General features: G+C 37.4%; 1 protein-coding gene across 2 annotated transcripts in view; it reads right to left on the bottom strand.

Annotated features, from left to right (window-relative positions):
* SLC7A11 (solute carrier family 7 (anionic amino acid transporter light chain, xc- system), member 11) overlaps positions 1–19,392 on the bottom strand; it is a 109,879-nt gene that overhangs the window by 17,697 nt on the left and 72,790 nt on the right. Inside the window, exons 7-12 of one of the 2 annotated variants that reach the window (XM_012654761.1) lie at positions 13,400–13,523; positions 11,446–11,549; positions 10,438–10,534; positions 8,778–8,927; positions 7,225–7,402; positions 624–1,360 (exon numbers count right to left, since the gene is read on the bottom strand). In XM_012654761.1, coding sequence (XP_012510215.1) covers positions 1,293–1,360; positions 7,225–7,402; positions 8,778–8,927; positions 10,438–10,534; positions 11,446–11,549; positions 13,400–13,523 — 721 coding nt within the window. In that variant the 3' untranslated portion in view covers positions 624–1,292. Of the gene's footprint in view, positions 1–623; positions 1,361–7,224; positions 7,403–8,777; positions 8,928–10,437; positions 10,535–11,445; positions 11,550–13,399; positions 13,524–19,392 lie in introns of those variants that run through there. The other variant, XM_012654769.1, reaches the window with a different exon arrangement.

The following is a 19,392-nucleotide window of genomic DNA, read 5'->3' on the forward strand; positions in this document are numbered from 1 at the left end:
CAATTTCTCCTTCTTTTGATGAACTTATTATTAGTTATCTCTTTTACAAGTTGAATGATAATTAAGTTGAGGAAATTACTGAAAAACCCTAGATATAGAAGAGGAATTTTTTTAGAAACATCAGTTGTAAATCTTATTTAGCAATGACATTTCTTCCTCAATTTTTATATTAATATGCACTTTTCCATAATTTATCTGGACAGTTTTATCCAAAGAGCTATTTTAATAGAATATAAAATACACAAAAGAAATGCACAAACTCTTAAAATTCATTACAATGTAAAAATAGCCTAAATATTTTTCAAAGTTCAGAATTACTAACATTTCATGTCAATATGATTATAAGGATGGTCCTAATATTGGGGATATTTTCTTTATTGGTAATTTCTCTCATGTCGATATCGTAATTTGAAGATTTAAAAATGTACATGTTTAGATCTATTTATCAGGGGTAAATTATTAGTGAAGTAGGTAGTTATTCTTAAGAGGATTTTAATATCAAACTGATTCTTGCTCTAAGAAGTGTTACACACTTTCCAGATCAAACAGACTGATGTGAAAACGAAATGGCACATAACTGTGGAACTTTCTGATAATGAGTAAAGAAATATCTAACATAATATATTCTCAAGGATTTTTACTCCAACATAAATCTTATTTTTGTCTCATAAACAATAGCCCCTAGAATAAAGTATTCAACATATCCCCTCTGACCTTTGTTCAAAATGCTCTGGGTATAATCCATTAAAAGATGAGTGATATCTAAATTGGTATCTAAGGGGAAGCAATGCAATGTCAACATAAAATAAATTTCTTTTTGTCCTCTTTGCCTTAATAATGATGTGTGTTTTTTTAAGAAGAATAGACAACATTTTTCACAGTATAGTCACCTATGGTGTGTAAAACAGTTATACAAAACCCACACATACAGAAAACACCTCGGTCATCAATTTGAAGGTTCTTAGCCACAGTAAGACATGGTGTAGAGAATGACCACTAAAGTAACTGTCCATTTTCTTAATCTTTTTCCCTAACTCCAACAGGTAGATATCGGACACTTGAGAACCGTGTGAACTCATACACAATTGCATATTAGCTTTCTATAACTACATGGAGTTATAAGTAAATTTCTTAGAAATTAGTTTAAATATACTAAATGATATGAATAGAAATAATTGATTCCTTTAGTCCGTCACCAAAGTTGCGATTCTCTGGATTTTCAGAAAATGAAGGGAAGATCCATATTGTGTCTCTGCTCTTGCGCAGGTGGCCAAGACTTCAAATTCATTAGTTCATAATTTACGACAATCTTCTTCTGGTACTACTTCCAGTATTATCTGTAATGTTCTGGTTATTCTGTCTGCAAAGAAATAAAGAAGAGAAATTAAAAATGCATGGAAATCAGAAATGCATAAAAACAGCAAAATATGAATTACTTGTGGTTGAATACTGAAAACACACAACCGCCTATTTCATAGAGAACTTTCAAGAATTATTTACTTCGTTAGAATCCTATCATGCTCAATTAATTTATTTGTCACTTCTGTAACTTCCCATGATGGCTTCTCAGCAAGAATACATTAATATTTTGCATTCAAATAAGGACTTTTATTCATGAACTGGGAGGCTGAAAATATTGTGAGACAATAGAACCAAGATATAAATAAATGTTCAAAATATACTTCATATTAAAATTGGCTTGTTCTTTTCGCACCTATGAGATTACAACCTGTTCCTCAGAAGAATCAGTAGAAGAATCAGAATATTATTTCCAGTCTCTAACTTGTAGCATATTATTGAGGAAATTATCTTATCTCCAAGGGCCTCGTTTGCCTCATCAGTAGAATGAGGGACTAAATCAGTGTTTCTCAAAGTGTGGTTCCTGGACCAGCAACATTAGCATCACTTGAGATAATAGAAATGAATATTTGCAAGCTCAACCCTTCCTCAACCCTGAAGGCCTAGCAATCTGTAATTCTGATAGATACAAAAATGTAGGAACCACTGGGTTAGATGATTTCTAAGGTCATTTTACCTTGGCAGTCCTAGAACTCTGTGACCCCATTTTCCAGGGACATTAGTTCTTCTTCACCTCTTATCTTTGTGATCAATCCCTACAGAAACTCTTCGACTTCCTGCCAGACCTGGAGAAGTCTAGAGCCCATCCTCTTGATGGTTTCAGACACACATCTTCTCTCATTTGGACATATAATATTTCTCCTCATTTATGACTCGTTCCTTGTAGTAGCCCCTTCCATGAAATATTTAATGACATTACAAAAATATTTCTTTCATCCTTTGCTTTATAACCATGTTCACCAAAGATGTTGTCCTCAGCACATTAATTTTACAGACAATATTAATTGTCAAGAGCCCAGCACAGTGCTAGCCAATGATAAGCTCTACATAAATATTTCTTAAATAAACTTTATTTTTCACAGCCCCCGCTCTTTACATTGAGATGTAAGTGTGGAATAAGGGAGCACTCAAGAGCCATTAAAGCTCATAGTTACAGAAAAGGAAATTGCAAAATTGTCCTATAAAAATAGACTTTTTGGGGAAAAGTAAGTATCAATCAATAGTAATGGAGATATAACATGTTTAGGCAGAGAAGGGGCTAGGGCTGACAGCAGGTTGAAAAAACAAGGGGTTCAAGCGTCTGCAATGGGCCAAATGAAAAGCAGTGGTGTCAAGAAGACATCCTCTCCGGCTTTGTCTCCCTGAAGAGGTCCTGCCCCAGCCTCCTGAACTAATCTCCACAACGTCTGCCCTCCACACCCAACGCCAAAGCCTTTTCCAAAAGCGTTTCTCTATATTCTGGGCCCCCTACACCTGTGCTTTCTTAGACATCTTGCCTCCTCCCTTGTCATATCCCTGGCTCCATTTCACACAAATAAGGAGCAACTTCGATCCTGCTGCTTTCCAAGTATGTCACTTTCCTTCCTGAAATCTGTTTAGGTCCTCCATTCAGGAGCACAACGATGGCCAAAGAATCTCTCTTCTGGTTCCGCACACTTTCTGCAGTCTACTATTCCTCCACGTTCAGTCAGCCCTATTAACAATCTCCCTGGTAGCTTTCTTACACTCTCTCTTGGGATATCAAGATTTGACTAATTTTCATCATAATGAAGGTTTCCACGGAGTGATTGATTTTGGCCATGAGTACCTTTTGGAGTCACACCAACTTTTCCTTCTGGGTTATCTGACAGCAGTAGGTCAGACAGGGTTACTCAATGAAGGCAAGTAAGCCTCTAAAGCAGCCTCCAGCTTGCTGGAAACACCGCAGAGCATGTGCCATTTGACTGCCATTTCTACATCCACGCTCACGAAAAGGCTTTTGGCTTGGGGATCATCACCCCCATGATGTTACTGCTTTCAGTAAGGGCGAGTCAATGAATCTGTGCTAGGTGTTTTAGTAACTGCAAGCTACAGGACCAAATAACAATTGCAGTATGTTTAGCTTTACCTTTCATGTTCAGTAGTTATTCTTGAAAAAAGTTGAGATAACAAATCACCTTGCAAAATCTGATTTACCCAACTGTACCTGGACCAACATGGGAACTACAACAAAAATTGAGTAAGTTTGTGAAGTAGCACAAAGCAAATCTTCTCTGAAAGTCATAATAAGAAGAATAGTAAGTAATTTTTTAAAGGCTTCAAAACCTTTTCACAAGTGTGATCTCATTTTATCCATACAATGAAGACAGTTTGGACCCCTAAGAAATGTAGACAAGTTTAATTAATTGAAAATGTTGGACTGCAGTCTTCATGAAAAGGCTGTGAAATGCATTAACTAGCTTTCAGTGACTTATCATAAGTTATCGTGACACAGTGCATGCAACATAAGCTTTTAGGACTCTGAGTTGCAAAATCGCTTTCCACAAAGATGCATGACAGTCATTCTGCTGGTGTTGCCCAGTGTGATTTTTTATAATAAAAGATTTTGTTTGAATAAGGATGTTTACCGTATTTCTCCCTGAGCAAAAGGGACCAACTGCCAGCCACCCTGTGCACCCTCAGCTGTCACAGGTTTTGGCTGATAAATAGAGAGACAGCCGAGCAGCAAGACCGGGGATTTGCCAGGTCTTACTACCTGCCTATATTTGCATATATCGGTGGGGTATTTGCCCCTTTTGCCTTACGTGAGAATCCTGGATTTCTATGAGTAAATAAATAATATAAATAACCAATCAGGAGAATTAACCACTCAGTCACAGATGGCAGAGAAAAGCTTTACACAGTATCTGCCTATTCCCTAAAGAGCACGTTTTCTTTTCTCCCTAGAAACACTATCAAACAAAAAGTGGTTCAACACTGGCATCCTGTGGCCAGAAAAATTCATCAAATCTCTGAAAATCTGAGATCCTTGTGTTCTGAACATTCCCTGGCTGTCTGTATTAAGCAGCTTTTCACCATTTTCTGAACACTGTTTCGTCACCTCTCATTTTTCTTGGAAACAACCTAGGTAAGACGTATTTTAATAGACTATCATTTTCACAGGGCTAATCTACTCATGTATGTTAGAGTAAAAATAAATGATAGTCTAAAATTTAAAGAAATTTACCAAGCAAAACAATATGATATGAAATTACTGAACAAACTCCTCCAAGCAAAGGCTCTCTTGGTCTCCAAGTTCACACTGAGTTTCTCTCTAACAAAAAGAACGTAGAGTAGTTGGGAGAAAGGTTGGGGTGGAGGTTTAGGACTCTGTTCTTCTATGTGTCTGTGTGTGAGTGTTTTGTTTTAGCCAAAGGCTAAGAAAATAACTTGTTATTGCAGCAATAAATATTATGAATTTTCTTTATTTTACTACAAGAATGCTGCCTAAGAGGAAAATCAAACAAAATTACGGAGGATTGTTGCTTTTTGCTACTCACTTTCAGGGCAGCTATAAAGATAAAGAGTCACAATGATCACAGTTTAAAGGCAAAATTGCCAGCTCCCTGGTAAGACTTAACGGCATTTTTGAGAACCAAATAACTGTTACGGGACTGCTCCATTGCTGCTAGTTTCACAAAAGGCTAACACTAAATTTGGAGGCCTTGGAGATGTTCAAAACATCATTAGAGACCGAAAAATATAATAGCAAGGATCAAGCATGAGAATTGCCTGTTGTAAAGCTCATTATGAACTGACAAAGACATGGTACAAAATACATACATGTTAGCAAAAGGAGAGAACTTTCAGTTGGCTGACTACAAACAGGAGGATGAAAACACCTACTAAGTGGGATAGGACAACGACTTTGCTTTTCCATTATGCTTCTTCTCATTCTACTCCTACTCTAGTGTTACTAGCTCTTTCTTCCTAAATTCTGTTGGTTTTCTATGGTGCTCAGGGGTTTGAACTATCCCTAGCTAGGATGGAAGATAGACACAGATCTCACAGTGGTGAGCGCTAATCTGTCTTAAATGGTAACTATATTTAACAATATCTTTTCTGTTCTTCTGAATAGGCTCTGTGGTAAGTGTCTACAACAGAGAAAACTCACATAAAAATATTCTACATAAAACTAGTGTGAGCTAACAAGAAATGCAGATTAAATGTTTGGTTAAGGCAATCAGTGTGCCTATGTTAGCCTTCAAGTGCTTAACTTGTATAGTAACACTTCTGTGAGAGAGAATGTTACCAGCTAGAAAACAAAATCCAGGTATAAATGGTAGTATGAGGTCTAAAGATGCCAAATATCAATAAAATCTAACAAAGAGTAGTAGTAAAACTCTGCTTTAAATGGCTGGCTTCTAAATGAGTTCGTATAGCACACTATAGATTCAATATGTATATTCAGATTTTGTTGCTGTTTTTTAGTAACATTGACATTATTTATTAATAATTTTACCAGAACTCTCCCTAAGCTTTTAACTTGGATTTTAAAGGTTAATTGCAGTAAAGTAAGTAAATTAAAACAAAGACGTACAAAAGTACATTCTAAACCAACCAGCAAAAACATATCTGCCCCTCTAGCTATATATTTGACCTCTCTCTTTCTCTTTTTCTTCTACAACGCATCCACTCTAGAAAGAGCATAGACTTTGAAGTCCAGCCGACGTGGGTTCAAATCCTAGCTCTATAGTTCAAAATCTGTACACTGAAAAATAAATTCTCCATCTCCCTGAGCCCCGGTTTCCTCTTCTGGGTCTGAGATTAGCACCGCCTCGGCACATCAATCTTGGTGAGGACTGACTGAGATGATAACGTAGGGGAGAGGACTCAGGAGAGCCCTGATAGAGACAGGGGCTTTCAACACAGGCTGTTCATAAGCACCTTCTGATTTAGCGATCTATTATGTTTTCTTCTCCCCCAACTTAAATGGTCACCACGTCCTGCTGGGTTTTCCTCCTTAGTATTTTTCCCTTTCTCTCACGCCCTGCTGAAACTGCCTGTGTTCAGACCCCCTTCAATTCTTGGGATTGCTGCAATAACCACCAAACTTGATTCTCTGATTTTAGCCTCAATCCTCTCTAATCCATCCACACTGCCCCAAGGGTGATTTTTCTAAAATACAAAACTCCCTGAGTTTGAGTGTCAGCTCCTCTACTTCATATCTGTATGACTTGGAACAAATGACATGAATTTTCCCATGCTATAATTCGAAATCTATAAAATGAAGATACTCATTTTTTTCCTACTTCAGAAGCCTGTTTTAAGCAATAAACAAGGGCATACATGTGCAAACACATAGAATTCACACAATAAATGGGAGCCGTTATTCTTCTCTTCGTTGTTCTTGCTGTCATGACCTGTCTGTGAGTCACTGTTCCTACTGATGTAGTGTTATGATCATGATATCGAACACACTTGCAGGCCTCTGCCTAACTCCACCACAAATCTCACGTCACGCATCAAGTTATGATATAGAATCACTAAACTGCATTCAACCCAGAAGAAAAATAACTAGGTTAGGAAGGGATTCAAAAGAGCAATTAGGTCATTTACAGAACTGCTGATAAAATTCAATCAAAAAAGCAGTTCTCTTAAGAAGTGATTAGAGCATCCAAACTACTAAATACCCTGAAAAGATTCAATGGCTATACCCTGCGTGTCCTTCCTACAAAAAAAAAAAAAAAAAAGCATTTCCAATTAAAATGCAATAATGTACTCAAAGTAGCAATTATGCCACTTATATCTTTTAATTTTAAGATATGCATGTTACGTATGTGCACCTCTGCAGGTTTTCTGTAACACTGTCTCTCACAAGGTCCTGAAACTGCTTAAAAATCTTACCTGACATTCTTCTGAACCACTTGGGCTTCTTGTCCCATATGATAAAGAGATAGTATGCAGGCACCCCAGTCAGAGTGATGACAAAGCCAATCCCTGTACTAAATGGGTCCGAGTAAAGAGACAGGGCCACCATGAAGAGACAAGTGAAGGAAAACAAAGCTGGGATGAACAGTGGTACCTGGAACATGGAACAGAAAAAAAAAAATCATTTTAAATGTACTTCAAGAGACAGAAGGTGGTTTCAAGATGAGCATGTCAGTCATGTGATATGCTTTAGTCACATGACCAGGTGACAGGCACCAAAGTACTTTTAGTAGCAAAATCTCTTTCATGGGGCACAGAGAGTGCCCCATTTAAACATACTTCCTTAAATTTAATTCAATTTAATTTAAATTGTTTTAAAATCTTTGTATAGAACAAAATCTAAGCACAAAAAGGGAGGAGAGGATGGGTATATTCATACCTAATGGGTGCAGTGTGCACCGTCTGGGGGATGGACACACTTGTAGCTCTGACTCAGGCGGGGCAAAGGCAGTCTGTGTAACCTAAACATTTGTCCCCCCGTAATATGCTGAAATTTGAAAAAAGGCTATTTCATAAGAGATGTTCTGTTGGAATTATTTTACTAGTTAAAAAATGTTATGATTTATGTTTTCGATTTTAAAAGATTGGCTCTTTGATCATTATGATTAGAATCCACTTTAACATGGAGTCCAGAGCACTGGCTGATAAGTTACATGTTAAAGTCTTTCAGTGCATATTGATTTTCTGATGAGATTCACAATAAGAACTGACAGGAATAAAACAGGCCAACTCCTATTCAACCGCTAATGAAGATGCTGCCAGCATTAGGCGATGAATATAATTAGAATTCTGACAACATGACTGACAGCCTTATCTGTGCTATTTCTTAAAAGCAAATAAATACTGAGGTCAAATCAATCCGTGAACATTCAAGGCTGAAGGCGATGACAAGCAGAGTCTTCGGCCCTCCCCAAAGGAAATACTTAGTTTTGCTACATGGACATTCTACTAAGTGGCAAGTTCATAGATCTTCTCTTTTTCTGTATATTTTACATTCCTATTCCTTTTAGAGTGTATAATGTACAGAAAGAGCAATGTATCAAGCCACGACTTTGACGTACTTAAAAATGCCTATTTTGTAAAGCAGCAGCCTTTTAGAGAAGTATCTACCTCGCTCTTTCTCAGCATGGCTGTCCACAACTACTCAGCATGAAGACACAAGTATCCCGTACTTTGGACATATCAGGTCATTGGACACATTCATGAAAAACCAGAATAACAAACATCCATCTATACCATCTTTTTTTCAAAAATGTGACATAGAAAGTTCAGTATATTACATAAAAATTTTGACTAATTTTTCCAAGTTACAATAAATCCAATAGGAAGGCACTGCCTGCAAGAGTTAAACATTTTATTCTACGGGATGCTGTCCCCTGCCCAACCTTCCCATCATCAAATTATGACAAAGGGAGGACTAGGTATTAGGAGAAAGATTTATGGAAACCCATCAAGATTACTGAGGTTACCTTGAAAGGACGATGCATATCTGGGCGTTTGTATCGAAGATAAATCAGGCCAGCAACTGCCAGCCCAATAAAAAGCCACCTGGCAAAACTCAGGAAATTCAAAAGACTGTTGAGGTCTCCAGAGAAGAGCATTATCATTGTCAAAGGGTGCTGGGGGTGGCGGAAGGGAGGAAAAAAAATGAAGCTTGGTGAATTAAATGAGAACACAGGTGATAACAATGACGTCACTACCCATTACTATCTTTTTCAAATGATTATTTACACTGATAAACTAGCAGCATCATTAAAACCACAATTTGACTAACTCTTTTCTATGTTCTGCTGTAACAATGCATTTACACACCAGTGACAGTGTAAGAGTGCCATCACCATTACCTTTCATTCAGGTGGAATTTTACATGAATGTTTTATTTTGGTTTTAGTTCCTTCTACACTTGAGAGAAGAGAATGTGTTTTCATAGAGCAAAAGAAAGGATATTCAATGATTCAAAATTTAAAGATCCAAAGACTGAGATGACTAGTAAATAGCCAATAACGAACATTAAAAATGAACCCAATTGGAAAATTCACACAAAGCTCTGCGAATGCTCTCTGATGAGCTCTTGGCTATACATACATAGGAACCACAGCCACTTAGGGGTTCTTGATTCTGGGGATTCTTGATTGCAAAACATTGACCTTTTTCCCTCCATGTTTACTCTCCACGTGTGTGACCCTCAAGACCACAGAGAAGATGAGCACAGAGATCAGCTTAGCAAGTCTCTGCAGCTGCACATGCCAAGGACAGCATGACTGATAGCAGAGGCTTAAAACGAAAGCCCTCTTCATGGAATAATACATTCTGTTCCCACAAGTGACATTAACTTCCAGATTCCGCACAGAGAGTACGTGTACTTTAAAAAGAAATTTCAAGGAAACGTTCAGAAACAAATTAAATGCATGAAAAAAAAAAATGTTCGATGCATTCTATGGTGCTCCTGACAACAGATTCCACTTGAGAAAAATATCACAAAATCGTAGGGGAAAATGAATATAACATTACCAATGGGTATTTGAGGACTTTTACACCTTATACAGTCTTTTGTAGCCCACATTTCACAAACACTTTTCTCTGCATAAAGAATTCTACAACTCAAATTTAAGTTTTGGTGTTTTTATTTTTATGCCGCAGGGTTGCTCTCAAATGTCTCACTTTTAATCACAGAATCATTGCACTGTCTAGGATTTCATCAATTCTTTGAATAATTTTGTGTGCATTTCATTATGAGGTGCCCATGATGAGACCACCAGGTATTTTTTGGACTGGAGCTTTTAGCTTTACTTTATGTAAGTATTAATAGTTGGGACCTATTACTCCGCATCCTTTCCTGTGAGTCTCTGTGTTAGGGAGAGGAGCCAAGCTAATCATTTTCCTTAGACCTTACAAATTTCTGCAAAGGTGAAAGACAAGTGACGTGGTTATTACCCCAAAGCATCAAATACACATCAGAAACACCGAATAAAGGGAAGGAATGGAAAATATTCTATCTCCCAAACTCCACCATGGCATACATTAGTAACGAATGAGAAAGTAAAGCACTACCTAAAGTCTGACTTGACTCCCTCTTTGCTAACCTGTTATTCAAGGTTATATCTAGATATACTTGTTAATATGCATTACCAAAACAATAACAGCTGGAAGAGGAGTGTGCTTGCGGACATGAATCATGGAGAGGATTTCTGGAAGGTGACCCTCTCGAGACGCAACATAGAATAACCTGATGGGAGAAAAATGTGGGTGGAGTTGACTATATAATTGATCATTTCAAAGGGAAAATCCAGAAATCCCAGAGAAAATTTGCATCTTTTTCCTACCAAATGGTTTGGCATTTCTTAAGTGATTACTTAGATGTCACTTTTCAGGTAAGGTACAGAATAACATAAAAAATCTAAATTCAAATTTTATACAATCTGCCGACATTATATTAGTCTTTGAGGAGAAACAATAGCAATGTCTGATTCAGTATAGCTCTCCCTACATATAAATAGCTGATGGTGAATTTAGTTCTATATTCCTAGTATTATATGCGTGTTGTCAATTCAGATCAACAAACACACACATGCACATACACATGTACGCACACACATACAGCATTCATATTTATCTGATTGGGTTTCAATCTCATCATACATTAATGCTAAGTAACAATGATAACAACAATGTCAGATATGTAGTACATTAATTTCACCTTACAAATGAAAAATGAATTAAATAAACATAATTGTCAAAAATATTTTTTAAAAAGGGACTTTTGCTTCAAACAGAACAAAGGGGATACAGATAGGGGGGTGGTGATTTCTGTTGTCTCTTTCTTTACTTTAATCTTGATATCTTTAGAGAAACGAAAGATTTTATCACCAGAAATGAAAAGCTACTGTTAGACTCTGCAGACATACTATTAAAAAATGCCACATGTCCGTTTTCAGAGTAGGCTAGGAGTAGACAAGCAGTGCCCTCTAATGGGCAGAATAAAACCTGCTGCTAATACTTGAACCAACATTGCAATCTTGCACGTCCCTTTAAGAACAAAGGTTTGGAGGCACTATTTCTTTTCTTTTTAAAGTTATCCTTATCACATCCAATCTCAAAAACAGAAATGTGTTTCTGGAAATATGTGAACTCACTCACCTGGAGACAGCAAACACACCACCATTCATGGAGCCAAAGCAGGAGAGGGCAACAAAGATCGGAACTGCTAATGAGAAATTTCCCAGTAGCCGCTCAGAAAAGGTCTAGTGAAAGAAAGAATGAAGCAAATTAATGCTTTGCTAGAAAGTGAAATAAAATGAAACAATTTGGGCCAAACTTGCTCTATGACTCTCTGGTACCCTGGTGATACATGTATGTTTTAAAATTCTTCTCTTTGGTTAGGGTCAGACTCACTCTGTGGACTATAATCAAAAGCGGGTACCATGGCATTGCTTGTTGCGAAACTATAAGCAAAGGTCTAAACAAGCACCTTCTCTCTACTTTCAAAAAGCAATGATCCATTTACCGAATCTTTATCAACTATGATATGTATCGTCTCTGACTCTGGTAAGTAGAAAAAAGCTCAATTCAGAAGTTCTGCTTTTGGAGACAGAAATCCTTCTGCACAATACCTTCTCTTTAGCCTGGAAAGCCATATTTTCACGGTGAAGTACAAACGTACACTGAGAATTATTACAGATACTTGGTTCATATACCAATCCCATTGTTAGGAAGTCAGTAAAATAATTGATGACTTCATAATTTATACCATATATATAAGCAACCCTGAAAATCTTTTTTCCAGAAAAATCACACCAGCTGAATCCATGTTTATGGAGTCCCTCCCTCCCTCTCAGGTATCCTGACAATTCCTTTTGTGGTTCCTTATAAAAACGCTAGAACACAAATATAAGTTCAACAAGCCACAGAAAATATAAAAGGTAAACAAAACTTCCGCAATTTTCTTTTATACCATGATATGTGCAACATTGCAAATTCCCATGGAGGATGTAGTTTTCCCAAAAATGATGTGGAATTCTCTATCTGTCCTTGATGCAGCTGGTGCTTTGTAATTAATGGACCACATTATGCCCAAAGAATAAGCACTGCCCTTTGTCTAGAAAGATGAGAAGACTGACCCAACATCAGTAAGTGTTGTATATTTGAGTGTCTGGTAGGAGTTAGAACAGTGGGCAAAATCTTTTTAATACAGTGAACTCGTACATAGGTTCACACAAAGTGAGATAATTTATTCCTTGTGAATGCTGCTGATATGAAGTAATACTATTTTTAAAGGAACTGACTTCAAGTGATGCGAAGTTAATTTTTCACCCTTCATTGTTATGGGGTCATGGGTGAATGGTCTCTCACTCACTAAGTTTTTATGCAAAATAAAAGTATGTGTCACAAAATAACAATCCTATACCATGATCTTTGGGGACAAAGATGGTCCTGGTGTCAAATAAATTTTGGAAAATGCTATAAAATTATGTGTATCCACTTCTCAGGGAGTTAAAATGCACATTAGTATCTTAATATTCTGAGAAGTACTATAACGACATCTGTTTAACTCTAAAAATCCCAGAGTTTCCCAAATATATTAACATCTCAGGACTAGTATTCAAAAGGATATGCTAGAAAAAACAAATTTATATGGTCCACATGAAAATTCTTAAGTGCTACTTTGGGAAAAGGATTTTAAATTAGCATTTGAAAAGTTTACAAACAGGAAAGAGTACAGAATGAATTAAGATTTTTATACCAAAAAAAAACCCACATTCATTTAGATTCAGTAACTGTCCACCTATCCTTAAGGACATGTTGGAAGAATAATGCCTTCTACTCAACAATGCCTTGACAGATTTTCAAGCATGTATATGTGGAAATATTTTACAAGAAATTAAATGTAAAGATAAATCATATAGGATTTTAGCTGCATCAGTTACATGGAATATGCTAAGGGGTGCTCTAAATTTTTAAAATATTCATTATCATTCAGGTCAAGAAAAGATTACTGAATTTCAAAACACTTTCTGCTGGAGGGACCTACTATAAAATTGAATCAACTCATTAACCTAAATTCGAATTGGCATTTTTCCCAACCTGGACTTACCACTGCCACTGCATTCGAAAGCAACAGCTCCTCAGCGCTAATGGTCGTAAAGTAGGCCACATTTGTCAGCACATAGCCAATGGTGACGATGGCCATGGATATACATATTGCAAGGGGGATGTTTCTGAAATGCACAAAGGAATCATGCATTAGTTATCCTTTGTTAGTCATTCTCTGATACCAAAGAACATAACAAGCTAATTCAAATGCAGAATGTAATGGTATCTACAATAATTATAGGCTCCGTTGGGTATGTATAAACATTTCATTAGGGCAAAGAACCACATAGTCCTTTGTAATTTGATAAGGTCCACGGGGGCAGATACTTCATCTGTCTTGTCTACTACTGTGCCCCAGAAAATACAGATCTATCCCATTCTTGTACTCCGTAAATGCTTCGGCGGTATTTCTCAAACTTGAGCATGCATCAGAATCTCCTGGAAGGCTTGTTAAAACACAGACTGCTGAGCCCCACCCCAGAGTTTCTGACCCAGTAAGATTTGCATTTCTCACAAGTTCCGAGGTGATTCTGATACTGCTGACCAGGGGACCGCAGTTTGAACGACTGTCCTATATACATTTCTAATACTAATTCACTGCCTTGACACCTTTCTAACACTAGTACTCAAAAACATTTGTCATGTTCAATGTTTTCCCTCTCCGTAGCTTCCCTTACGAGCAAATAAATGCAAACTTTTAGAAGCATGATAGTGGGCTATATCTACCTTTCTAAATCATGGCAATAATAATTTTGTATATAACACAAGAAGCACGGAATTGTTCACAATAATGACTTTGCCCTGCCCTGCTGTGAGTTCAAAGGAAGCTCAAGATCATGAGTATCTAATAAAGCAACAGCGCAGATAATCCCATGAAATTAGAGGTGACATGGTGTGAAATACAGATGACTGGACGGTGCCGATAGCATGTGGCATCAAGAAGTGCCCAGCACAAATGCAATATTATGTCTTCATTTAATGCACAGGGAAAGCCAGGTAGTCACTGACCCTGGTAATTCGATTCCATGTTACCGATACACATTACTTGCTTAACATAATCGCCTCTTCAGACTCTTTCCGGTTCAGGCAACTTAAACCTTCAACTCCCTGCACAAAGGCTGATAGTTTTTTTAGCCATAGTGCGGATCGGCCCTCATGGAGTCTTCACCCTGCTGGGTGCCACTAATGAAGACCCCAACATAATTTCTTCCAAGATTAAAAAGGCAGTGCAGAAGCAGGGGGAAAAAAAGACACAGCCTGCCTCACTACCCGAGCTGGGTGTGTTTAGCACACTAAGTCTCAGCGCATTATGCCAAACAGCAATATCCCCCGTTGAGAACAGGCAGACCTAGCCAGTCAGCAGCTGCCATTCATTGTGCTGCTTGGAGCCTGACACTTCCCCTGATCCCCAAAGCCTTAAGCCTTGATGGGGAAACACATTGACCTCTAAATCTTGACATCCTAATACAAAAGTAGCAGATGTTCCCCTTCCCCAGTGTGAAGAGGGTCCTGTGGAATTTCCCGTTAACACCATCACATGCATTGCTAGTTGTGATTGATAAATGCTAAATTTAAGCAAAGGAAATCTCTAGGCCAACCAAACACAAAGGGGTGAGTTGCATAAAGCAAACTGAAGATGAAGTCTGTTCCTTTGAAAGAGGCCTGTATGTAAATGCAAAAGGGTAAGAAGGAGAACATGAAGGTGTATAACAGCTTTTCAATCACTCACTGTATTACTTTAAACTTGAATCCTTTCAGCTTTTATGATAACCCCATATGGGAAGTAAATTCTTTCCATAGAAGAGAGGAGCAGAGGGGGAGAAAAAAAGACTCTCTATTCCTTGTGAACGTATGATTAAGATATGTAAAAGTTCCATTAATTAAAAAGCGAGGTGACTTATTAATATTGAGTGCAGTGAAGTAACTTAACCTGTCCCGGCCAGTAGTGTTGTCACATCACATGCTGCTACAAAATGGCAGAAAGGGATAAGTCTGAAATTTGGGACTGTGGCCCTCCCAGCATAAAACTTAGCTGCCCAGCCTGCCTCCTCCAAGTCAGCCTCTCTGCCTGTTCTCTGCCTACACATTATGGTCTCTCTGAAGGTTGTTTTCTATACTGATCTTACCAGCAGGGATCCTAGAAAAGCCAACATTCTAGGTTAGTGTCCCCTCTTCCTCAGTTTGTTAATAACAGAAACAACAGCAGTAGCTGCTGCCATTAGGCTGCTGTGTGCCCAACCTTTTATTTAGCACTTTACATATTTGTCTCATTTCGTCCTTGCAAAATCCTGTGCATTGGGAACATCAGCACCATTTTTTTTAACAACTTAACTATCAGCCAAATATACCATATAGATATTAGGAGGGTGACATGACAGGAGCTTAAAGTATAAGACCAAAGAGAGCGGGGGTCTAATCTTGTTATGGTGCACCACATACCCAGCGATTTCTCTCCAATTAGATCAAATTAAGCAAGGGGAGTGGGGGGAGTGCGGCAAATAGCCCCTAATTTCTATCCTTAGATTCCATCTCACTTTGACAGAGGGAAGAGGTGGGGAGCCCATCTCGGTGGCCTTGGCATAAACAGCCATTATTTACAGAGGAGAGCAGTTGACTTGTTCAGAAGGGCTTGGCACCACGTGGTTAACTCCTTGTTTCAAGCATCAAAGCGTAAGAGCCACTGGGTGAGCTGATAAAAGCTATTAGGCCATGCCAGAGCAATCTTTCTGGAGGCTTTAGATGCAGAGGACAGATAAGGAGAGCTAGTAACCCAAGATTAAGGCAAATGGCACATGATAATAAGAGGAATTAGAAGAAGGAACCCAGAGGCCACTGGTATTTCAATGCCTCTGTGTTACCGTGAGGTATCCACCAACCCTAAATGCAGCAAAAGGCATTGTCTTTAAGCTGAATAAAAATGACTCACACTTGAGTTCTATTCTTTCTCAAATGTTTGTACATGTTTATCATGACTAACAAGACACAAATTTATTGAAAAGAGTTACTTAATCCTTGAGAGCTTTTTGTCATTATGTACATTCTTTTCAATTAACAGACATTAACTGTCTGAGTCTAATATTTTTATTAGTTGTAAATAGTCCCCAATCTAAAAGGTCTTGCGTACTCTTCCTTTCTCATGGGTTTATTTTAAATTGGCATCTATAATCAGTCTACGACATGCATGGACAAATTTCATTTTATTTGCACTTATTAAATGGAAGTTTCCAAAACATCTGCTTAGAAGCACTTTTATTCTAAGGGACAGACCTCCTCAGGAATCCAAATGGCCTGACACTGATGTCTGGTGGCTTATATTTGTGTAATCTGCAAAGCACTAGCAAATACATTTTATTTTATCTTTAAATATATGCATGTCATGTCAAATTCTTTGTGGAATGAGAAAAAGCATGAAAAAATAAACAATATTTACAACAACCCATTGAAATAGGAGGTGATATTCCCAACCTTTAAACTAGAAAACCAAGGCTCAGAGAGGTTAAGGGACATGACTATTTTTTTGTGAAAGTAGTAAGTGGGAGGGCTGGAACTTGAACTCCACATCTTTCAGCTCTAAGTTCCACACACATGATATATCTTGCCTAATATCAGGCTGTTTTGTGCCTACGTTAACCCTAGGTACAAGGTCCCTAGGATCCATACACTCTGACAAACGTGTATTGTATTTTATATAAATGATACAAAGATCAGAAGGCCAATTATCGCTGTGAGACATTTTAAACCAGGTATATTTTTTAGACACCTAATAGTCACCACACCTAAACTTGCAAATAATGTAGCACAAGACGCATTTTTAATATGTTTTGCAACTCTATGATAGAATATCAGAAATTACTATTGTTTCCAAGTGCATCATTTTGGCTAAAAGTGACCTTTGCTATGAAAACAGAATGAGTAAACCTAGCTTGATTCTCCAGAGAAGTCAAGGAAACCTGAAGGTTAGAGGGATTTCTGACATTCAGGCCACATAACTAATTCTCTAATTGCTTGAATTTAGGATATTCCAAGATTGTTTTGTAATGTGAACAAAATCTTCTGAGATTTGTGCAAACCAAAAGAAGTCTCCTACAATTTCCTGTGTTGGATACACACAATGAAGACCACAGAACTCACTGATCATGGGGCACCTAAACTTGTCTTTGTGCCATGGGGCTGGGCATGATGGCAGGCAGTTCTGTAAAACCTACTCTTGTGTGTTCTGGAACCTTCTAAGAGAAGTGACTGATGCTTCACATTTTCTATTTACAATCATTAATATTGTAACACCCAGATTTGGCATTAAGGAAAAAGAGGGGAGGGAGGAAAAGGAAGAATTAAGAAGGGCAAGAAAATGACAAATTTCTTAAAGTGTGAGAAGCAAAAATAAAGGGAAACTGGGGACTATTTCTTCACATATAATTGAAATGGAACTGTGATTTATCTCAACATACAGCATTTATAATTATTCTAAGTACCTTTTGAGTCTAAGTATTTCTTTAAGAATAATACTTGTTTCTTTTTCTTTATAGTCACCATGTAGAGACCTTGAAAGCTTTTCTATAGCTCTCACCCAGAAATGATTCAAACATCTCTTCTCTCTTTCTGATCCACTAATTTACTCTTTGCAGAATTACTCTGCTTATTTTATTACCACTTCTGTTAATGTTATTCTACCCTTCAAACTTCAGTCGTGTGCTGCAGCCAAAAAAATAAATTAGTATATTTCAAAGAAAAGCTATTCATATTTTTCACTCACGTGATTTTTTCTTCCATATATTTTGACATACTTTTCCTGACTTTTGCTCACACCAAACTCTCCAGAGACCCCCAGACTGTCCCATCTGGCTCTCTGGTTTCTGACATTTCTAGCAGAGACTGAATTACAAGTAAGTGTTCAAGAAAACAAATAGTTTTCCAGACTTGAAAAAATTAGACCACAGATGACTGGAATCATACAAATTGTACAAATTTTTTTGTGTGTTTTCAGTGATTTTGCCTTGTTGTCATTTAGCGCTATGACTGTATTTCTAGTTTTCCACTGTGAGTGGGAATTGGGCTATTAAAAACATTATAAAAAATGCATCTGAGAAAACAGAGCAAGTAGTTGAGGGGAAGGCATAGGTTGTCACTGAAAGAAAAAAAAATGTAGCAAGAGAAAGAAAACATTGACTAAACCTATTTATGAACATTCTTAAAGGTCCATGGCTCATGTTCTTGCTTAATGTTAATTCTGGGCCAAAGCTGAACACGGTGAGGTGACAAACATATTGTCACACAAATGCACACAGTGATCCCACTGATTTCTAGCATTAAACACCTGCCCTCCACATCTCACTGAACCACGGCAAGGCTATGGTTGTTTTTACTGAGACATTTTAAATTTCAATACCATGGATGTCTAATCTAAGTCTCACCATTCTCCATTGTCCACAGATGAAGAACTCCATAAACAAAAAAGAGAAGACAGAGAGACCTGTAGGGAAATGCAAGAAATGAACAGACACAGATTAAAAGATTGCAGGGCTAAAGGAGGCTCTTGGAAAAATGTACAGAGATGCATAAAAGAGGGAGAAAAGTGCAGTAAAACCACATAGAAAAAAGGCAAAAAGGGTCACCTTTAGCCAAAACCGCATAGAAAAATGAAATGGAAACTCACAACTCAGAAACATAGGATAATAAGCAATCAGAAACATATATATAAGCATTTTATCCCTTAAATACTTCATTTTTATCTTACTATTTGAATACAGTCATGAATAAATAAAATTATTCAGCAAAATATGTCTTGAGAGTAAAGTTTCATTTGTTTGCATTTCATACAAAGAATTTGCATTGTCTGCATCTCATTTTTTCTCGTTTTCTAAAGATTTAGAGTGTGTCTTCTAGATATATTACAGTTATCCATGTTTCTCATGGATAAACACAAATATATTTATAGGCAAGTTCTAGTGTACAAAATCAAAATTTGTTTCAAATAACATGCTAGCAATTAAATAA

The sequence above is a fragment of the Propithecus coquereli genome, unplaced genomic scaffold (assembly GCF_000956105.1).
Source record: "Propithecus coquereli isolate 6110/MARCELLA unplaced genomic scaffold, Pcoq_1.0 Scaffold112, whole genome shotgun sequence".
NCBI classification, from domain to species: domain Eukaryota; kingdom Metazoa; phylum Chordata; class Mammalia; order Primates; family Indriidae; genus Propithecus; species Propithecus coquereli.